Below are 21,334 nucleotides of genomic sequence, written 5' to 3'. Positions count from 1 at the left end.
AAGCGGATGGGTCACTTCCGGCCTCCGCAGCCGCTTCCGGCACGGCCGGGCGAGCTCCGCGGGCGAGGCGGGCGAGGCGGGCGGCGGGCCGGGGCCGGCGCGCGGCGGCCGCGCTCCAGGCGGGCTCGCTGCTGCCCTGGGCGCCGCCGCCATGGGCAAGAAGCACAAGAAGCACAAGACCGAATGGCGCTCGTCGTACGAGGGTGAGGCGGCGGCGCGCTTTGTGACGCCGGGCGGGCGTTCGCGGCGGCGGGGTCCCGGGCTCGAGGGCGGGGACGCGGGCGCGCTCACCGCGCCCCGGGGACGCGGCTCTCAGGCGTCAGCCCTGCTATCGCCGCGCCCTGGAGAGAAGTGTGGAGCATCCCTGTTTTTCGGCCGTGTTTCCTGAGGTCTCTCCCCGCAGCGAGGGCAATGAAGTGGTTTTTAACAGACCTCCTGTTTCTAAGGGGGAGCTGAGAGTGAAATGCGCGGTGTCCTGCTCCTGGTGTCAGGGATTACGCAACGGGGGGCTGCGGCAGGGCGGGAAGGGGGCGACCCGGGGCCAGAGCTAACGGGCCGGGATTGGGCCCCGGGGCCCCAGGCGTGGTCTGGTTCCTCCGACAGTGGCCTGGAGACCCCTCTTTTGGCCGGTGGAGGATAACTGGGCGGGGAGGGGAAGGAGCCCCCTACTACCGTCCGTTGCACTCACCACCATCTTTCTCTGATGGTTCTGGCAGTGCCCTGCTGCTCGCCTCAGCTTGGCTTGTCCTCCCACCTTCCCGGACCTCAGTGACCTCCCGGTGTCCCTTCACCTTGGGCCGAGGTGCCGCCTTCTGGGTAGCAGTGTGCGCTGCTGAGTGGCCTCCATGAGCGCACGCGGTGAAAGCCGCCTCTGTGTCCACAGACTATGCAGACAAGCCCTTGGAGAAGCCCCTGAAGCTGGTCCTCAAAGTTGGAGGAAGCGAAGTGACGGAACTCTCAGGGTCCGGCCACGACTCCAGTTACTACGATGACAGGTCAGACCATGAGCGGGAGAGACACAAGGAGAAGAAGAAGAAGAAAAAGAAAAAGTCAGAGAAGGAGAAACACCTTGACGATGAAGAAAGGAGGAAACGAAAGGTGAGCGGGGGGTGGGGGTGCTGGTGGATGGAGTCAGGGCTTCCTGGGCTCGGGCCGGGGTGTCCTCTCTGTGGCGGAGGGCATCCTGCAGAGTCAGGGTCTCCCGTTTCTTACCTCTTGCTGGGCCCCTGTGGAGGGCCCCTGGAAGGGTGGGGTCTGCGGTGAGAAGGGTTACCGGAATTTCACTCTCAGCTCCCCCTTAGAAACAGGAGGTCTGTTAAAAACCACTTCATTGCCCTCGCTGCTTTGACCCTGCCTCATAGGAGGAGAAGAAGCGGAAACGGGAGAAGGAGCACTGTGACACAGAGGGGGAGGCCGACGACTTCGACCCGGGGAAGAAGGTGGAGGTGGAACCGCCCCCCGACCGGCCCGTGCGAGCGTGCCGGACGCAGCCAGGCGAGTGGCAGCATTCAGAGGCGTCCTGGAGCTGTGGGGCTTGTCGTGGGGAGCAGCGGTTGGCTTTCTGTCCTTGGGCTTGAGGAGACACCTAGGACGGAAGGAGCCACACTCTCTGTTCCAGGGCCTCACAGAGTAGCTGGGCCTGCCTGAGTTTCTTGCTGCTCGCTTTGAGCTTCTAGAGCAGGGCTTGGCCTGCCGCAGCTCCTGGCCTCTCAGCCCGAGAGCCCCCAAGAAGGTCCTCCGAGATGGGAGGAGGCCAGCGCTGGCATCAGTCGTTCGGGCCCTTAGATCCCTGGGAGCTGTGCTGGCTTCAGCTGGGGAAACCTTCTGGAAAGCTCAGATCCCCACTGATCTGTGTGGGCAGTTCCCTCAGGTTTCAGACTGTCAGGCGCCTCTGGGGGGAGGCACTCTGGCTCCGACTGGAGGTCTGACCACCTCTAACTTGCTGAGGAGCGGGGAGACATTGTCTTGCGGTCATGGATGCCGGGGTCCAGCCCCAGCAGGATCCAGGGGAACCCTCAGGGTGAACGGCATCGGCGAGAGAGAGACAACGTAGGACCGGCCTTGATAGGGCCAAGTCTGCTAGGGAGAGAGAGAGAAAGAAAGAGATCAGACCAGGAATATGCAACAGAGTCTGGTAGTTGCTTTATTTTTGACCGTAGACTTTATATCCTAAGTTGGTACACTTCTAAGGGGCAGATAAGCATACAGACTTAGTTTAACATTACATTAGCTTGTCCTTCACAAAACCAGGTGTGCTCTGTATATTTTTGTATATGAGCGTCTTTTCCCATAGACTTTTTGTACATTATCTCCTGGCCTTGAGCTCAGCAGAAAACAGAAAAGTGGCAGTCTCATGGTACAGCAGGTTGTAACATAGTAGAAATACAATCCTGTTAACGTAAAACACAGTCTTTTTGCAGAAATTCTCAGCTTAATTTATCTAAAAAGTTTAACACACAAAGACTCTGTGGCTCTGGTGAGGCAGCCCCTGTTTAGCACTCTTGGTTAAAATTAACAATTATTGTTTTTACACTAGGGCTAAACTCTTATTTTACTATATCTTTAACTATATTAACAATAGTTTCCACTGCACAACCTCAGCACATTAACATCAATCAAACATTGATCTAATAACCACTTTTAAAACAATATTTTTTGTATTTTCTAATAGGGCTTCCTCACCCCCCAAAGGGCTCTGTGCCTATTAGGGCCTTTTTAATGGTTAATCTCTATGTATAATATCTCTTGGCTTTCAGGCCTATTGACAATTTATGGTTTGCGCCTGGTGCAACTTTAAGCAACTTGAGTAGCCGACCCTGTCTTTTTTGTGGTTAATCTATTTTCTTTCTATTAGGTGTCATCTCCAAGGGTCCTAGATAGGATTACATTTTCACAGAACAGAAATGCAAAGGATTGCAAAAACAGCAGATATGGCACAAAACAGGCTCTTAGTCTAAAAGTTAATTACCTGCAAGAAGTCGCCAGCTAATCTCTATCTAAACTGTTTTCTATTAGGCACATTTGTGGCTATATTATTTGTGGAGCTTTTCTCACCCTGCGAAGGGGCCTATGCTTAATAGTTTCTTTTGTTAGCGTACTGTACTTAGGATGTTTAGAACAGTCATGAGCATTTTGTGCAATGAGAGCACACATTTATCAAACAAGCCAGAATGCCAGCAAAAGGGTTTGAATTGAAGCATTTCCTTCATCCCTGGCCCCTTCATAGGGTACCAGCGTCCAGGGGATTTATTAGTTAGCTTTTAAGTTGGTCTTTATTCAGGGAAAGAGGAGCAGGAGAGCTCTCGGCAGGCAGCGCAAGAATCTGCAGCAGGGCAAATAAGAACAACAGCAGAAAAAAGGGGGAGGATATAGGGTAGGATAGAGGCCGAGGCCAACCTGGAGGGTCCCTTATCCTAGAAGGCCTTGCCTGTCAGGTATTTTCCTCGTGACCTCGTCATGGATGGGGTCCCAGACGGCCTTGCCTGCCTGGTATTTTCTTCATGACCTCGTCACGGGCGGGACCCCCCATAACGGCTCCCGGCACATGGAGGTGGTATTTGCTGGTAGCCCTGCTCCTGGGCAGCAGTGAGACGCAGGGCCGCTGGGCCTGCTGTGGGGGAGATGAGGTAGTGCAGAGCAGCGGCTCCTCAGCGGAACGTGGTTGTGGAATGCCTGCGGTTGCTGGCAATCACTCGCCTCGTTCATACCGCCTGTTGAGCACCCTCCCTGTGTGCCTGGAAAGCCTGTGATCAGATGTTTCTTTGGACCTCTTCTGGTCTCTCTCAACAGTGTCACCCTGGTGACTGGAGTGAGCCAGTTCCCCCAAGGACCCTGGTTCCTCGGTGGAGAAGAGCATTTAGAACACCGGATCTGGGGCTCTGGGTGCAGCCTTCGGGACACAGCGGGGAAGACCATATACATACGTACTCTTGTGGAGGGAAACCTAACTGACTTCTGTGTTCACGTTCACTGAAAACAGTGTTTTTCATGCTGTGCGTCCAGAGGTGTAGTTAATAGAGTCCTCACAAGAACCCCCATTTTGTCCCCATTTTTCTAGTGAGCAGAAGCATGACCAGAGAATTCAAGTAAAATGCTATCAGGGCATTCATTGTCAACTTCTGTTCAAAGTCTTGGTTGCATCTTCTTACTTTGTCTGGAATGTCCTAGGCCCAGGAGGGGTTGGGGCTGGGGACAGGGTGACGTGTGACATCCCATCTTGGTTGTCTCAGAGGGGTCTTGGGGGACTGCTGCTGGGTCTCTGCCCCTTTCCCCAGCTGCACTGGGTGGGGACCATGCATGGGTCTGCTCACTTTCTCATCCGCTTCTCATGTGAGCCTGGAACACTGGAACAGGAGATAGATTGATAAGGATCACGAAATCGGCATTTTCTTTACGGTGAAGTGTTAGCGAGACACTTTTGTTTAATTTACTCTTTCCCTTTTTAAATCGGCAGCTGAGAACGAGAGCACGCCTATCCAGCAGCTGCTGGAGCACTTCCTCCGCCAGCTGCAGAGGTAAGGGGCTCCTGGGGGCATCTGGGCTCTTCTCTCCATGTGCTCCTGCTTTCGCAGTGGGGGGCGGGGGTGGACACGCCTGTGGGAGCAGGGTTCAGAGTTCCAGGAACCCCAAGTTGGCACCAGAGGTCAAATGCCATGGGTGGGGTCATGACAGGACCCAGGACAGTAGTTTTGGAGTTTTTAGCATATCCAAAATACCACAGTCTGAAAGAGCATAAATTTTGTTAATTTTAAGAAGCAACCTTAAATTTTGGTTAATTGCATCAGATTTTTTACTGTGAGCTGTTTTGTTCAAACACTTAGATCTTTGGATTTTTCCAGTTTAAATAAAGATGTTTGTGTTTTCAGAAAAGATCCTCATGGATTTTTTGCTTTTCCTGTCACGGATGCAATCGCTCCTGGGTACTCGATGATAATAAAACACCCAATGGACTTCGGCACAATGAAAGACAAGATCATAGCTAACGAGTACAAGTCAGTCACGGAGTTTAAGGTAGATCATTTCACCTCCTGAAGTCTTCACCAGGAAGCTCCGTGTGTATTCATGTATACAGACCCTTCACACAGCTTTAGTTGCTTGCATTTGCAAGCTTTGTGGGTGTTTCTGTGTTGGGTTGGTGTTTTGAAAATACAGAGGTCAGTTGTGACTTTCTCCCTGTTTTCGTCTAAAAGCTAGCCCGTGTCTTGCGTGCTAGTAGACATGTGTTTCTTAAGTTAGTATTTTGGCGTAAATGGACATGTTGGGTCAAGCAAAGGTGTGTTTGATTTGACCTGCAGTGTAATTTTTCTAATGTAGTTATCTGGGAGTTTAAATTTTTTAGGATCATGGTTTTTTCTCTTGAGTACTCTGTTGCTGACTGTTTTCCAGCACTGGCTGTGAAAGGCGAAAGCTGCTCTTTAGCATTCAGCTTCAGGGGAACTTCAGAACAGATGTTTGACAGTGTTGACAATGATGCCATTTAGAAAAAGATGTTGCATTTCTGTCTTAGGTTCTGTTCACTTTGGCCAAGCTTAGCTTTCCTATTTTTCTTTACTGGAGAACTCACTGAAAGTGAGTGACTGGTGACTGAAGGGTGGGTGGGAGAAAAGGAAAGTTTTCCTGGGCAGTTCGGGCAGGTGGGCAGGTGGTTACCTGTATCTGTGTTCTGAAGTGCACCCATCCACCTGTGGACCCAGTCTGGTCAGCCGCCCAGTGACAAAGCTGAGATGTGAAGAGTGTCACCCTGTCCCTGAGCCTGTCACAGTTGGGACCTGTGACACAGGGGCTTTAAGGCCTCAGCCCAGCCCTGGGGACACTGGCCTGGTGAGGGAAGGACTGCAGGTGGCGTGCACTACCTTAGCAGTCATTGTCATCCTGAGGTCTAACTCACCTGTCAGGTGTGCCCTGAGTAGTTTGGCAAGGGTGACAGAATACTGACATGTCAGGGCGTTTATCTTTAATGTAAGTTGTTCACTTATTTTAGGGGAAAGTGTTTTTCTGATGGTACTAGAGTAACCATCTATAGGCAGAATTTTAAATTCTATGAAAAAACTTCAGAGATAGAGGGCATGCCCACCTCTCAATTTATCCCTCTGCTTTGCTTAAAAAAACCTGTTGTTGGTTCTTGTTCCTGTTAATGTCCGAGTTCCTTCCAAGGAAGGGAAGGGGGCAGGTCAGGAAAGAAGTGGAGGAACCAGCATTTTACTCCCGTGAAGTGTGTGTGCTACGTTCAGAAAGGATTACACAGTTCGACAAGCTTCTCATTCAGGTATTTTTGTGCAAGTGAAGACTAATGAATAGTTATGAAAACTTCTCAAAGATTTTAAAAATGATTCTTGAATTCCTCAGCCATAAAAAAGAGCGAAATGTTATCATTTGCAGCAACATGGATGAAATTAGAGGTTATACTAAGTGAAGCGAGTCAGGCAGATGTTATATGGTATCCTTTACAGAGATGACACAAACGAACTTGTCAGAACAGATACAGGGAACAGAGTGTGGCTGCCGAAAGGGTGGGGTTGGGGGAGCAAACTAAGAGTTTGGGGTGAACAGATACACGCGGTTCCCTACAGGGACTTACTATATGGAACAGGAAAGTGCACTCAGTATCTTACAATAAGCTGTAACAGAAATGAGCTGAAAACAGTTTCCATAAATTAAAGGAGAGTTCTTTAAACGGGAGAGCCACATTTGCTTTCCAGTGTGTTTCAGCGTCTTCCTTTGGCTTCTTTTGATAGGAATCTTGAGTCTTTTGTCATCTGTGTGGTGTTCCACACCTGGTGAATTGTCTCTTTTCTTTTCAGGCAGATTTCAAGCTGATGTGTGACAACGCGATGACATACAACAGGCCGGACACTGTGTACTACAAGTTGGCCAAGAAGATCCTGCACGCCGGCTTCAAGATGATGAGCAAAGTAAGGGGCCTCCGGCGGCGAGTGCGGGGCTGCGGCTGAGTGCCGCCTCCTCCCTGGCTCTCACGCCTGAACGGGAGCTCACAGCGAATGCCATGCTCCGTCCATGCACCCCTGGCCACGGCACGGGCCCTCTGCTCTAGGGAGCCCCCAGCCAGCTGCCCTTGTGAGCACGCCCCTCCTCCAGACACACCCCCCTCTCTGCTCCCAGCCTGCTTGGGGCGGAGTTCCAGATGCTTGGGTCTCGCTGGCTTGCCGCCTGCCTTGCGGGTTCCTCTTGTGTGGCTGCCTCCCAGAGCCCAGCGCCCCACCCCCAGCCCCGGGGCCCCCTCTGTCCCTTGAGCCAGGCTGCATGTGACACGTATCTAGGACCAGTGCGGGCCTCACCAGCCTCGGGGGGGCGTGCTCTGCCGCTCCCCTCCCCCGGAGGGTTAGCCGCCAGGCCGGGCGAGGCTGCGGCCACCCCTCCCTTAGCTTCGTCGGTGCCGTGGCCGGAGGGAGAGGTCGAGCCCGCTGCTCTGTGCTTTCTGGTTCCAGGAGCGGCTCTTAGCTCTGAAGCGCAGCATGTCGTTTATGCAGGACATGGATTTCTCTCAGCAGGCGGCTCTTCTGGGCAACGAAGACACGGCTGCCGAGGAGCCTGTCCCCGAAGTCGTGCCCGTGCACGTAGAGACGGCCAAGAAGTCCAAGCGGCCAAGTAGAGAAGTCATCAGGTAGAGCCGCCCGCCTGCCCGGCTCTGTGGGCACTGACGTCCTCGCTGCTGGCGGGGTCCGTGTCCCAGCCCAGCTTGCTCACGGCAGCTGGGATGGAGCTTGCAACCCGTGTTCACACAGAAGCAACCCTCCTCCCTGCCTGGTCGAGAGTGCGGTGGCTGTGGTGGCGGTCACCATCCTGCTAGGACTGTCAGCAGGCCCTGGGCCCTGGGGTCGGTCGTGAGGGGCGCAGTTCCCCACTCTGCGGCCGTCGATCCCCACATGCTAGTGCAGCAGCGGGTCCTGTAGGAGAGTCACGGCCACCGCAGCAGGTGTCGGGGGCGCGGGCCGAGCCACCCTCACGGGCCACGCTCACACTCTGCCCCGGGTGTGGTTTGCCAGGCCCGCCGCCCGGGCGCTGCTGTTACCACGTCCTGTGAGTTCTCGTTGGGCCTTAACTCCCGAGGGTCCCCCTCTCTGCAGGATGCGCGCTGGCGGCCGGGGCTCCGTCCCAGGCTCGGGGGCTCTCTTGTGGATGACAGCTCGGGTCAGGGTGGGTAGGGGCCTGTTATCAGGCTCCTGCTTCTGTAGTTAGGGGCTGGCTGTGAGGGGGCTTCCCGAAGGCTCAGGACCCCAGAGGGCTCGCCCCCGACTCCTTGGAGAGGTTCCCCCACTGTTTCCAGAGACTTCCACAAGGGGACCACCTCCCTCGGGTGCTGGCAGCTGCCCCCCTTGCCTCTGCTGTCTCGGGGCGCTCTGGGGTCTGCTCTCAGCCTGCGCTCACTGCCAGCGCCCCGACCCTGCACAAATCACTGCCACTGTCGGTCCAGTGCTTGAGTGACGCTGCCGCCAGCGAGGCTCCTGTTGCCCGTAGAACCACCGGAAGGAGGGGCTGAGACCCGAGGGGCCTGCTTGGCTGGGGTCCGCGCACCGTAGCCGGCAGAGGTTCAGGAGCAGAAGGAAGGGTGTGATGCGCGCCCTGTGCTCCCTGCCGCCACCTGGTGCGTGGGCTGCCAGGAGGGCAGGCATGACTGGTGCGTGTCCCCGCCTCGCAGCTGCGTGTTCGAGCCGGAGGGGAACGCCTGCAGCCTGACGGACAGCACCGCGGAGGAGCATGTGCTGGCGCTGGTGGAGCACGCAGCCGACGAGGCCCGGGACAGGATCAGCCGGCTGGTGCCTGGCGGCAAGGTAGTGCCCTGGGGGCGGCCACGTCATCTGCCCGGTGCTGGCCTGTCGGCACGACCGAGCACTGGTGGACATTGCCAGTGTCTGGCTGGAGCGCCGCCGTGTCCTGCTGCCGTTGTCGCTGGAGGGGTTAGCGCCTGGTCCCCACGGCTGCCACAGCTGGCAGACCATCTCCTGGGGGCGGGAGTGGCAAGTGGTGTGCAGGCCGCTGGCTGGCACAGGGTTACACTCTGTCTCCAGGCCAGGGCCGAGCCTGCCCTGCCTCTCCACAGTGGCGCGTCCTTTCCGCATTCTCGGTGTCTGCGCCTCTGCAGTCTCCATGGGTCTAACCAGGCATGAGCCAGCCCCCACGAGGGCCCACCCTGCTCTGCACAACCCCTCTCTGACACAGAGGCGTCTGGTAGGCATGTGGGAATCACGTGGGCGAGTGGCTTTAGGCTTCCTGGTGACTGTTAGCAAGGAAAGACCAAAGTTAGTTAACCCTGGTGTTTTGTTTGGCCTGGTGTGTCTAACGTTTCATTTTCACACAGTGTGTGTGGAAACCTACTTGAACTTTCTATTTATACTGAGTCTGAAGAGGGTGTGTTGGGTTTTACATAAAAAACCATGAAGTGGTCGCAGTTGGGATGTGTCGGGTTATATAAGGCACATCACGTCTCATGTCTCCTGTTTCCTGCTGGTTTGCACGTGCCTGCTGTAAGGTGTGAGGCCCCGTGTGGTGACGCGCCACGGTGGTTCCTCGGCCCCGGAGCCAGCGTCTCCACACTAAGCACTGATTCCTCGCAGACCAGGGTGTGCGTCCTGTTTGCGCACGGGTGCACAGTGCTGGGATGGCCACCTCTGTCTGTGCACCCTGCCCTGATTCACATTCACCGAAGGCCATGCGCTCACACTGAAACCTCCAGGTCTGCCCGCACCTGTGGGTCCTCTCTGCTCCTTGCGAGTTCGTGGCTGCAGCGAGGAGCCGCCTGCTGTCGCCCGCGTCCCATCCCTGGGCTCCCCTGCACCATCGCATGGGGCTGCTCCTGGCCTGGGCCGCCCTGGCCTGCAAAGGGCGCTGTTCCCAGGTGGGGCTTCTGGTCTCCTTGACCAGGCCCTGCCCCAGCTCGCATTGGTCAGGCTTCTGGCTCCTGGAAAAGGCTGTTTCTGGGGAGTGTCGTGTCCTCGAAGCTCCTGGTCACAAGGGTGCTAGGAGCGCAGCGCAGCAGCTCTTCCGTGGCACACGTGTGCCCGGGGTCGTGTGCTCACGGCACGGGGCATGTCTGTGGTCTCCAGGGGACAGGGAGCTCTGTGGCCGTTCAGGGTTTACTCGGGACAGGCTGTCCTCAGAGGCCGTGGTTCTCCTGGCCCCTCCGGAGCCCTGCTCTGGAGGAGCCCTGGGCAGGGGGTTGGGGGCTGCGGGGGGGCCTCAAGGCCACGGTGGTTGGGGGTGCGGGGGGCCTGGAGGCTGCGGGGGGTTGGGGGCACAGGCGCTCAGGCTGCTCTCTTGCAGATGGGCTACCTGAAGAAGAATGGGGACGGCAGCCTGCTCTACAGCGTGGTCAACACGGCTGGGCTGGATGCCGACGGTGCGTGCCCGCTCCGCCACCCTGTCCCGTTTGCTGACCGGCCCGCCTGAGGGCCTCCTGTTCCTTGCTGACGTGTAGATGAGGCATGTCCCATTGCCCACGTGGCAGGATGCAAGTGTGGTCAGGAGTCCTCCATGGATGCAGAGGGCAGGTGCTGACCACTTTAATCGTCAGCTGGAGTGAATTGTAGTGTTCTCAATAAAAGAGAACAGGCAAGCTGGTCCTGCTCTGAATGCGAGATTGAGGCTCTGACGGGGACGTGGAGTCCTCTCAGGCCCCACTTCCCATGGGAACCGCCCGCAGGCCTCTTGGGAGGGGGAGGCAACCGTGTTGCTCCTGCAGCGCGTGGACTGAGGTCTCGGAGGCGGGGCCTGTGGCATGGGGTTGGGGTTGTGTTGCCGTGTGGTGGGCCGACCGCTGGCCTTCCACTGTGAAACTGCGGGCAGCCAAGGTTTGAGAGGGGCTGCCGGCTGTGTAGACCCGAATTCAGATGGTCCCGGGGGCCCCAGGCTGCTCTCCCACATGCTGCCGCCGCTTCCTGCGGCTGGGGGCCGCCTGCTCATGGCTCTGGTCCCATGCAGAGGAGGAGACCCACCCAGTGGACCTGAGCTCGTTGTCCAGCAAGCTACTGCCCGGCTTCACCACGCTGGGCTTCCGGGAGGAACGGAGGAGCCGAGGTGAGACCCCCCGCCCCCACCCAGCGGCTGCTGTGTCAGGCCTGGCTCTGGGTCCCGTTGTGCTGGGGGGTCCTGGGAGGTGCGGGAGCTGGAGCGCAGCAGGCAGGCCCCGCCTCCGCGTCTGCCAGGGTGGGGGCTCCTCCCTGCGCTCGGCTGCGCTCCGCATGGTGGTCCAGTGACGCCACTTAAACTTTCTCCAACAAACAATTCCTCCACTTGGGAGTCATGACACTGTAGGCAGTGGAGAGACCCACGCCTGGAGGTTCCTGAGAACACGGTGCTGGGTGCAGGGGGCACGTGGGCTCCACGCGGGGCTCTGGTTTGTTCGTTCTCCGCGGTCCCCTGGAGACATGGCCTGTGCGCGGCCCGTGTGTCTGTGTGCCTCACCTCGGCCTCTGCACCCCCCCAGTCACCTTCCTCTCCAGTGCCAGCACTGCACTCTCCACGCACAACAACTCTGTGTTTGGTGACTTGAAGGCTGACGAGGTGGAGCTGCTGTACTCGGCCTACGGAGACGAGACGGGCGTGCAGTGCGCACTGAGGTGGGTGGGGGCCAGTCAGCGTCTGTGGCGGGCAGGAGGGCATCGGTTCCTGGCTGCAGGCCATGGTTGTGTTCAGTAAAATGACTGTGGCCTCTGCCGGCGGCCTCGAAGCTCAGGTAACTGGACCAGGTTTTTAAGGGGATGATGATCCAGGCCGGAGCCTGCCAGAGCCTGGTATGACCCATCGTGCCCCAGGAAGAGCCAGGGTCACGGCTGTCCAGAGGTTCTCGATCACAGAACTGCAGAAATGGCGTCTCCCCATGTTAGGTGTTTGTCTTCCTCCAAAAACAACGTGGAGTGTGTCTGAAGAACACACAGAAATCAGTTAGCCTCTAATACAGTAACCGAATAGCTGACCCCGATGTTTGTGCGAAAACAGAATTAAAGGAGGAAAACCAAGAAGAAGGTGTGGTGGTAGAGGGTGGCCTCCCAGGTGGTGACCCTGTGTCGCCCTGCCCCAGCGCATGGCTCTGGGGCCCACTGCCCTTGGTCCAGGCAGCTAGACGCTGGGTGCAGAGTCCAGGCAGCTGCCCTTGGTCCAGGCAGCCGTACACTGGGTGCGGAGTCAGGTCCACAGCCGTGTGAAGGCTTTGCCGTCCGGGCCCCTTCAGACCTTGGCCTGGCTGTGTTGCTCAGCCTGTGGGTTCTGCTCCCGGCTTCTGTTCTCAACTTGTGGCCTCTATTTTAAACTCATTAGTCTGGTTTGGGATTGTCTCACTTCCTTATGGTCCAAAATGACCCCAGAGGTGCTCCCAGCCCACCCAGTGCTTTCTCCTTAATCTCCTTGTGTTTCTGAGCCCAAAACAGACATGAGTGCTCTCATAAAAGTCAGTGTGAGGGACTTAGGTGTGCAGATGCCTTGTGCTTTGCTTTGCTTTGCCTTTACCTTTCTTGTTTTGGGGTCACTCTGAGTGTGGTCAGCCCCCCACCCACACCATCTGGACCTCGGGGGTGGGCAGCCAGGGCAGGAGGGTGAGGAACACAGGTCCCAGCCTGCTCTCGCGGCCCCTCCAGCCTGCAGGAGTTTGTGAAGGATGCCGGGAGCTACAGCAAGAAGCTGGTAGACGACCTCCTGGACCAGATCACAGGCGGGGACCACTCACGGATGCTCTTCCGGCTGAGGCAGGTGGGCGCTGGGCTCGCGTGCGAGGTGATGGAGCTGTTCTCCCCCCCGGGTCGACTTCAGTCATTACTTCCAGGGAAGCCTCGGAAGGGCACCCTCGTCTGGCACCTGCTCTTCGCCCCTCAGACCTGCCCGTCTCCTCAGCTGTCACCTACCACTGTCCTGAAAAATGTCCTTTTACCTTAAAGGACAGATTTGCTGGCAGCAAACTTACTGAACTTTATCTGAAAGCTGTCTTCATTCTACCTTCACTTTTGATGCTCGTCTTCCTGGTGTGGGTGCCTAGATTGACATCTCAGCCTCTTTGTAGAGTGATGTCTGACTCGCTTTGTGTCTGCGGTCACTTTTATTTTTATTTTTCATTTGTAGTGTGTATTTTTTGGTCAAGATTAGGATTGGCAAACTTTGGCCCATTAACAATGTTTTTTTTTTTTTTAATAGATTTTGAGTGTTTTAGAAAATAGAAATTGAAAATGTGCCACACCCTGTGTGTGACCACAAAGCCTTAAATGTTTCCTCCCCAGCCATTTTGAGTTTCTTTTTGTATACAGTACTAGGGAAACGTTTTAATTTCATTCTTTCACATGTAGCATTCCACTTTTTCCAGCACTACTTATGGAATAGACTCTCCTCTTGCATTGGAAGAATTAATATTGTTAAAATGGTTATACTCTCCAAGACAAGCCATAGATATAGTGCAGTCACTATCAAAACATCAATGGCATTTTTCAAAAAATTAGAACAAATGATTTTAAAGTTTATGTGGAGGCACCGGAGACCCCAAGTAGCCAAAGCAGTCTTGAGAGAGAGCCAGGGGTCTCCATCCTGCAGGTTTCAGCCTGTACTGCTGAGCTGCCGTCATCAGAGCTGTGTGGTGCCCTCACTGGACTAGGTGCGCAGACAAGTGGGGCGGAATCGGGAGCCCGGAAGTAAACCCGGGCGCGCACGGCCAGCTTAGGACAGAGGAGGCGAGAACGGTCTTATCGCTTTACTGAATGTGAACTGCTCAGAGCGGCACAGCTTCAGACCCTTGTCATTTAGTCTCTGTCGTGTCCGACTCTGCGACACCATGGACTGCAGCCCGCTAGGCTCCTCTGTCCTCCACTGTCACCTGGAGTTTGCTCAGACTCAATTCTATTGAGTCGGTGATGCCATCCAGCCATCTCCTCTGCTGGTCTCAGCAGCCCCCCCAACCCCCTGCCCCGGGTCAGCCGTCCTCCAGGGGCAGCCCCGGGGGGGAGTGTCTGACTGCCCACCTCTGTTCCCACCCCTGGGGCTGAGGATGCAGCCTGGGGCTCTCACTCCTTCACAGCCGTCTCGCCCCGGGGGTCTCAGCTGGCAGGCGCTGTGGTGGCCTCTGGCTGCAGCCTGTGAGGCCCGCTCAGGTCGCAGGTGGGCCTGTCCCACCTCGTGGGTGAGTGAGAGGGTAAGCGGGTGTGCTCCTGGGTGCAGCTGCTGAGAGACTGGATCTTGTCTGTGATTCTTTGTAGAGGAGAAGCGTTCCGATGAAACCTCCGGATGAAGTGAAGGTGGGTTCCGTGGACAAGTTACAGACAGTAAAAACCTAGTGGTGCAGGTCCCCGTGAGGATGTTGTGTGGCCTTTGAGACAGCGCCAGTGAGAGGAGCTTCAGTCCTTTTGCTGAGGAGGAAAGCGAGATGGTCTGATCTCAGCCCGCCCGTGGTGACCTGGCCTGAGGGTGTGGCGGGGGCTCCTCCCGGGATGGGCTCACTCGTGGGCGTGGCTGGCCAGCAGGAACGGCCCAGGGCCTCGCCATCCCGAGGACACGGTCCTCCGTGGCCTTTGCCCCACCTGCAGTGACCTAGAGCGTGTTTGGCCCCAGCTCTGAAACCACCCGTATGGGCAGGCACTGGGATGGGGCAGGGTGCAGGGGCCTGGGCTGTGGGGGTCACTCGGCCTCCATGACGGAGGCCTCAGGTCAGGTGCCTGTCAGATGGGGCCCTTTGACGGGAAATTGGGGAGGGTGCCATCTGAGGACACGCCTCCCCAGATGCACAGGGTGGCCGGGTGTCTGCTTGGTCTCTGCGCTGTGCGACATGTGTGGCCTTGGGCGCTGCCGTGCACGGCCCGTGAGGACCTGGGGTGGGCTGCAGCCGCCTGAGCAGGGACCCCACTCCCGGCCCCCCAGCAGGGATTCCGCGGGTCAGCCCAGAGGAGGCGAGGACCTGGGGCGGGCTGCAGCCGCCAGAGCAAGGACCACCCCGCGCCTGCCCTGGCCCCACAGCAGGGCCTCTGAGGAGGCGAGGACCTGCCATGATGTCTGTTGAGTTCCTGAAAGACAGCCTGACCTCGAGTCCTGAGTGTCTCCTCAGTGCCTGTGGGTCCCCAGGGACCTCCCCAGAGACCGCCCCCCCCCAGCACCTGCAGGGCTCTCCGCAGTACCCCTAGTACCCATGGGTGCCCGGGGACCAGTACTCTCCTGGCTGCCCCAGGTAGAATCTTCCTCTGGGGAGCCCAGGCCCTGTCGTCCCCAGGCCGGGCTCGGCCTGTCTGTGGACTCCTCACGCGTACTGGTCGCAGCTGGCCCAGCCTCTGTGCCCTAGGTGGTGGGCAGCAGCTCGCTGCCTCTCCTCTTGTCTCACGTGGCTTGTCTCCTGCAGGCTGGGGACCCTCTCGCGGACGGGGGCTCCACGCTGGACTTCATGGCCATGAAGCCCTACTCAGATGTTTCCCTGGACATCTCCGTGCTCGGCTGTCTGGGTAGGTTGTGCCAGGCGCCGTGTTGTGCTTGCTGCTAAGAGGGTGTCTCGGCCCAGCCTATGGGTCCCAGAATGAAGACCCCCAGCCACCCACCCCCCACCTGTCCCCAGGACCCCCCTCACCCCTGTCCTCAGGACCCCCACCCCCTGTCTTTAGGAACCCCCAGCCCCTGCCCTCAGGACCTCCCACCCCTTGTCTTCAGGACCCCCACCCCCTGTCCTCAGTAACCTGCCCACCCCCCATCCTCAGGACCCCCCCCCACCCCCTTCCTTAGGACCCCCAGTGGCTCCCAGTTGGGCTCGCCAGGCTTTCCTCTCTGACCTCTGGCCCCATCCCTGGGTCCCCTGGTCCGGTGGGCAGTGGGGAGCTCCTGCCGTGCTCGCCACCATCGCTCCGTGTGCCCCAGCCCACCCTGACTCCCAGGAGGGCCCTCTGCTCTTGGCCCTGCGTGTGGGCCGGGCCCTTCAGCCCCTTCAGACCTGCGGACACATGGAGTCTGCAGTGGTCACGCTTGTGGCTTGTCCCAGCGGAAAGACAGACCAGGGTCCTCCAGGGAGGCGTGCTGGGGGAGGAGGTGCTGCGGGAACCAGTGTCAGTTTGCAGAGCTCTGTTCCCACAGAGTCCCTGGCAGCAAGCGTGGCCCCTGGGCACCCTCTGTCAGCACATCCCCAGGCGCACAGCAGGCAGGGGTCCGGCAGGAAGCTCACTGTGGGCCTGGCGGCCCCTCTCGCTCGGGTGCAGCCGAGGGCCACCCTGCCTCCGACTGGCCCTCCCTCCGCCAAGGCTGCTGTCTCCTCCTTTTTCTGTCAGTAGTGGGGTTGTCACCAGCCCCTTGGCTCTCTTTCGGGTCTGTTCTTAGGCTCCTGTCTTTGCTGTGCCTGGGCCCGGGGGTTTTTCTTGAACGGGGGGAGTCTGACTGTAGTTTGTCCCGCCCTCACCTGGGCCTGATCCTGCCCATCTGCCTTGGGGCACTTTCTCTCCGCTGGTTTCCAGCCGGGCGGACACGGCCCTGCAGGCGCCGGGTTATTGGCCCCCAGCTTTTCCTGCTTCTCCCCTCTCCTCCCTTCACGTGTCCTTTGCCTTCTGCGTGTGCAGTGGGTCCTGGTCGCCGCCTCGCTCTCGTTTGCGATGTCCCCTGGGGCTGTTCCTGCCTGCTCCCCGCCTGTTCTGGTGCCGCCTGCCGTAGGCTGGGGCCCCGTCGGGTGTTCTCTCACCTCCCCAGGGCGGGGAGCCACTCGGCGCAGGGGAAGGCGGCCCCGCTGCGAGGGGCGGGGCCCCACCGCGAGGGGCGGGGCCCCACCGCGAGGGGCGGGGCCCCGCCGGCCCTTCGGGGGCGGGGCCTGTTGTCCGGCGCGCGCCACTCCCCTCGCAAGGCGGTGGTGGCCCGAGCCTGGCCCAGCCCCGTCGTCTGTGTCCACAGGGAAGGTGAAGAAGGAGCTGGACCCGGAGGACGGGCACCTGAGCCTGGACGAGACGACGAAGCTCCTCCAGGACCTGCAGGAGGCGCAGGCGGAGCGCGGGGGCTCTCGGCCCTCGTCCAACCTCAGCTCGCTGTCCAACGCCTCCGACCGGGACCAGCACCATCTGGGTGAGGCCCGCCGCGCGCCGGACGTGGGCGCCCCTGCGGGAGCCGGTAGGGCAGGAGCAGCGGGCCGGGCCGGGTCCGGGGCCGCTGCAGGCCCCCACAAGGACTCTGGTCGGGCGGCTGCACTGAGGGAGAGGTTTGGGTGGAACCAAGTCTTGTGAACCTGGGGGTTTGGCCTGAAGATGAAGCTGGGTCCATGTCGGGAAGAGCTCCCGCTGGTCACATCCAGGCCGTGGACGCCACAGTGTCATTGAGGAGGGGACGTTGGCTTCTTCCTGCTTCCGGTCCTGAAGCCGCGTGGGCAGCGCGGTGCTCCTGCAGGGCCCTCGGTTGCGGGGGGCGTGGGGGGGGGGTGGGCGGGGCCACAGGACCTCGGGGGCCTCGGGGGTGGGCGGGGCATGGGCCGGACCTCGGGGGCCCTCAGGTGGGTGGGCGGGGCACGGGCCAGACCTCAGAGCCCTCGGTGGGGGTGGGCAGGGCCACAGGACCTCGGGGGCCTCGGGGGTGGGCGGGGCATGGGCCGGACCTCGGGGGCCCTCAGGTGGGTGGGCGGGGCACGGGCCAGACCTCAGAGCCCTCGGTGGGGGTGGGCAGGGCCACAGGGCCTCGGGGGTGGGCGGGGCATGGGCCGGACCTCGGGGGCCCTCAGGTGGGTGGGCGGGGCACGGGCCGGACCTCAGAGCCCTCGGTGGGGGTGGGGGGGCCACAGGACCTCGGGGCCCTCGGGGGTGGGGGTCACGGGACAGACCTCAGGGTCCTTGGTGTTGGGGGGGGAATGGGACAGACCACGCGGTCCTCGGTGGGAGGGTCACACCGCCATCCTTGGTTGGGAGCCCCCATTGGCACGTGAGGGTGGGTGGGTGGTGGGTTTCGACTCTGCCAGGATGGGAGCGGACATCATCTGCTGGCCCCTTGAGCACGCTGTTCATGTTCTCATGTTCCTGCGTCAGCTCCAGACCCAAGCATTGAACTTCCCTTTATGCATGTCTTGACGTTTGGGGGAAGGGAGGGGAGCTGCAGACCATTGGCTGAAGCTGTCCAAGTAGAGGACCAGCATTTTGGTCCCGTTAACCTGGTGATAAAAGCCTGTGAAGAGGTCCCAGGTGACTCTGGGGTGGCTCCCAGCTATAAGGATCCCAAGGTCCTGGTGGACTCAGGGTGACGCTGGGGCTCCTCAGGGTCTGGGGGTATCTGAGCAGCCCGATGGGGTCCTGGTGGACTCAGGGTGACCTGGGACTTCTTGGGGTCTGGGGGTGTCTGAATATTCTGAGGCTCTGATGGACTCAGGGTGATCCTGGGGCTCCTCGGGGTTTGGGGATGTCTGAAGATCCTGAGGTTCTGGTGGACTCAGGGTGACCCTGGAACTCTTTGAGGTCTGGACTGTCCGAGGATCCCAAGGTCCTGGTGGACTCAGGGTGACCCTGGGGCTCCTTGGTGTCTGGGGGTGTCCGAGGACCCCCAGCCCAGGAGCTGCCTTCCTGCAGGATTGACAGCCCTGCTGCGTGGAGGCTCGGCCACGGCTCCCTGGGGCCCTTGGGTGGTCTCTGCTCTGGGTCCAGGGCTCTGGCTGAGCTGTGGGCTCAGTTGGCTGCAGCCCCAGGACACATGTCCAGCCGGGCCTCCTGGGCGGAGTGGGGTTAAGCGCTGGGCTGACGTGTCCCCCTCCCGTCACTGCAGGGAGCCCTTCTCGCCTCAGCGTTGGGGAGCAGCAGGAGGCAGCCCACGACCCGTATGAGTTCCTGCAGTCTCCGGAGCCTGCAGCCTCCACAAAGGCCTAGCCTGCAGGCAGTCTTCGGTGGTTTTGTGCTTCTCAGTTTTTATTTGCATGTAGAGTTTTTGTCACGAGACAAAAACTTCATCTTGTCTCCTTCGGCCTGCGGGAGCAGCCCCGGGGAGCTGGTGAGTTGTCTGCGATCATGCCTGCCGCACTCAGATGTGGGGTATCCATGGACAGCCCTTTGCATCCTGGGGTGGACGTCACTTATAAAGGGTGTGTGAGCAGATTTTGTGAAACCGGCGTGGTCTGTCTCTGGGCTGCTAGGTGGCGGGGACGTCCCTCTCGGTGCCCGTGTAAACACACTGTTCAGTCTGCGTCCTCGGGGAGCAGACGTGGGTGAGTCCTGTGTGTATCCCACCCCACCGAGCCTGCGTCCCCACACTTCTGGGGCAGGTCATGGGGGGCGCCACGTGGGGAGCTCTGCTGAGCAGTGGGCCGTCTTGTGGCTGCAGCTGTGGATCACGTGTCAGAAATTGCTTTGTTCTGGATGTGTTTACTGGATGCCTGTTTGTATCTGCAGATTGTAAATACAGATCTTAATAAAAAGAAACACAGCGTTGTTGTGTGCATTATTTACAACCCGGCCAGGTGTCCCCTGTTGAGTGACTTCAGTGAAGAGCCTTCACTTCTCACTCAGATTGATGGCCTACCTTCTTCCTGGTGCTGTCTCCCCCGCCTCTGGCCCGGCTCTAGGCACCTGAGTGGTGTCCAGGGTCACATCCGCTCCCACACAACTCCCTGCTGTTTTCCTGCCTTGAAACAGAAGTTTGGAGCCTCCGGAAGCTCCCTGGCCTCTGGGTAGCCCTGGTGGCACCGCCTGTGGGTAACTGAGCTCACCATCCCCCAAAGTCCCATGAGTGAGGGGCTGGGGTCCGCGGTGCGCTAGCCGTGGCTGCACATATATGTTTCTGGAGAAGTGTGTTCTGTGCAGGAGGCCGTGATGACGATCATCTTAACCAGAGCGCACTTCCCAGGGCATGTGAAGACACACCTGCAGCCTGGCGGTGCCTGCTGTGATCGGGAGCCGTGGTGTCCAGGACCCCCGAGCCCGGCCCTGCAGAGGAGGAGCACGTGGGTGGGCCGCTCTGCCAGCTGAGCTCAGTCTGCCGGGATCCCCGGGCCTGGCCCCTGAGGGGGAGAGTGGGATGCAGGCCTCGTGCTCTTCTTGCAGCGGTTGAGCTCTGCTTTTAGTCTCCAGGGATCGAAGCTCCGGCGTCTCTGAGGCCTCTGCTGCCTGTGGGCTGGGTCGTGGGGTCAGACCCTGCGTCTTGGGGTCAGACCCTGGTTGGGTGCCTGATTTTCCATCCTGGATCTCCTTGGCACCTCTGGGCTCTGGGCAGCACCATGGACAGCGGTTGGAGCCGCCTGCCTCCCTGGAAGTACCTTCTGGTGGAGGTTCCTGCTCTCAGGCCTACCCCTGGGCGGGCACTGTGTGCAGGGGCCCTGGAGGCAGGTACCAGACCCCTCATCCCCTGGGGCTCCCAGCTGTGACCCCAGGCTCTCGCATGCCTGTCCACCTGTGGTCAGCTGGAGTTTTGGAAGAAGCGTCCCCGTCACCCAGGGGGTGCTTTGCTCCGGGACAGTGCTGTTGGGCCGATCGTGTGTGAGGAAACAGAAGCCAGTGAGTGGGAGGTTGAGGCTGGGCAGTTGAGGGAGCAGAGTTGGCCTGACCAGCCCTGCCCCGCGGGAGGCCCCGAGGCCGGAGGAGCCCCCTCTTCACCAGCCTCCCACCCACCCCACTGCCTGCAACCTGCTGGCTCCTCCTTCATGCCTGTCCATCCAGACCAGGCCCAGAGGACCAGGGGAGGCCAACCTCTGATCCCCACGGGCCTCAGGCAGCACGGCTGGCACACTGCCTGGAGGAAGCCAGCCTTCCTTCCATCACTGACGGTGCCCAGAGCGGTGACGACTCAGGGAGGCAGGAGGCCACAGGATGCCGCCTCTGGACGGAGGGGGACACATCCCCATCCACCTGCCTTCCCCTGGGGAGGATTGAGACCGGAATCCGCCACATCAGATCGGAGTCCTTGGACCCCACACTGAGGACCAGGTGTTTCTTGAGCTTATAAACCAAGACTGGGGCAAAGCGGATGGCGGGAGACCCCAAGACAGGAGCTGGCCGTCCGTGTGGGGTAAGCCACCCACTTGCCATGGTGTCCACGTGCCTGCACTCCCCACTCACCATCTACTGTGGCCCTTCTGCAGCCAACGGGGTCAGCCGGGGGCGGGGGGGGGGGGTGGGCGCTGGTCAAGCCCAGACAGAGGTGCCCACAACCCTAGACAGAGCCCGGCATCTCGGCTCCAGGGTCAAGTGTGAGGATGAGGTTGGGAATGGACAGCTTGGCCACCTCCAGCCCAAAATTACTGAGGCAGTAGGTCAGGGGCAGAAACCCCTGCCTTTTCACCGAAGGTTGAAGTTCTCCAGGCTCAGGGGCCGGTGGTGAGGGTCCCCTGGGGACCCCCTTGGCCTGCCCCTCCCCCACTGTCGGTGATGCGTCCCTGGGGGCGGGGCCGCCTTTATGATGCATCTGGGGCCACTGTTAGTGTTGCCAGGAG

At 59.4% G+C, this 21,334-nt stretch overlaps 1 protein-coding gene and 3 long non-coding RNA genes across 9 annotated transcripts; 1 reads left to right on the top strand and 3 right to left on the bottom strand.

The window, feature by feature from the left end:
• The first annotated feature begins 34 nt into the window (after nucleotides 1-34).
• On the top strand, nucleotides 35-19,328 carry BRD9 (bromodomain containing 9). Of its 5 annotated transcripts, none has more exons than XM_020891668.2 (16): nucleotides 35-203; nucleotides 884-1,098; nucleotides 1,362-1,494; nucleotides 4,454-4,514; nucleotides 4,866-5,010; nucleotides 6,801-6,911; nucleotides 7,509-7,621; nucleotides 8,657-8,789; nucleotides 10,279-10,354; nucleotides 10,936-11,031; nucleotides 11,441-11,573; nucleotides 12,588-12,699; nucleotides 14,187-14,225; nucleotides 15,317-15,416; nucleotides 16,837-17,004; nucleotides 18,679-19,328. In XM_020891668.2, the coding sequence occupies exons 1-16, from the start codon at nucleotides 152-154 to the stop codon at nucleotides 18,777-18,779; spliced, it is 1,788 nt and encodes a 595-aa protein (XP_020747327.1). In that variant the 5' UTR covers nucleotides 35-151; the 3' UTR covers nucleotides 18,780-19,328. The 5 variants fall into 5 exon arrangements, with proteins under 5 accessions (XP_020747327.1, XP_020747326.1, XP_020747325.1 ...); XM_020891667.2 differs by having other exon boundaries at nucleotides 7,506-7,621; XM_020891666.2 differs by having other exon boundaries at nucleotides 7,488-7,621.
• LOC139038225 (uncharacterized) lies at nucleotides 1,017-5,820 on the bottom strand. Its single transcript, XR_011491147.1, has 2 exons — nucleotides 5,650-5,820; nucleotides 1,017-2,076 (listed from the first exon to the last, which is right to left on the bottom strand). It is a non-coding gene; the product is annotated as an uncharacterized lncRNA (long non-coding RNA).
• LOC139038224 (uncharacterized) lies at nucleotides 13,116-16,662 on the bottom strand. Of its 2 annotated transcripts, XR_011491145.1 has the most exons (4): nucleotides 16,355-16,662; nucleotides 15,896-15,993; nucleotides 15,228-15,473; nucleotides 13,116-14,336 (listed from the first exon to the last, which is right to left on the bottom strand). It is a non-coding gene; the product is annotated as an uncharacterized lncRNA (long non-coding RNA). The 2 variants fall into 2 exon arrangements; XR_011491144.1 differs by having other exon boundaries at nucleotides 15,896-16,662.
• LOC110136162 (uncharacterized) lies at nucleotides 18,850-21,246 on the bottom strand. Its single transcript, XR_011491146.1, has 2 exons — nucleotides 20,961-21,246; nucleotides 18,850-20,363 (listed from the first exon to the last, which is right to left on the bottom strand). It is a non-coding gene; the product is annotated as an uncharacterized lncRNA (long non-coding RNA).
• Nucleotides 21,247-21,334: the final 88 nt, after the last annotated feature.

Source organism: Odocoileus virginianus, chromosome 14, assembly GCF_023699985.2.
Source record: "Odocoileus virginianus isolate 20LAN1187 ecotype Illinois chromosome 14, Ovbor_1.2, whole genome shotgun sequence".
Taxonomy (NCBI): Eukaryota; Metazoa; Chordata; class Mammalia; order Artiodactyla; family Cervidae; genus Odocoileus; species Odocoileus virginianus.
The sequence above is the reverse complement of the archived record's forward strand: the minus strand, read 5'-3'. Positions and strand labels throughout refer to the sequence as shown.

Bases quoted from the DNA above. Each gene is read 5' to 3' on its own strand.
- BRD9 (XM_020891665.2), top strand. From the start codon at position 152: ATGGGCAAGAAGCACAAGAAGCACAAGACCGAATGGCGCTCGTCGTAC. The intron at 4,515-4,865 runs GTAAGGGGCTCC...TTGTGTTTTCAG, and splicing joins TTCCTCCGCCAGCTGCAGAG to AAAAGATCCTCATGGATTTT. The intron at 11,574-12,587 runs GTGGGTGGGGGC...CGGCCCCTCCAG, and splicing joins GGCGTGCAGTGCGCACTGAG to CCTGCAGGAGTTTGTGAAGG.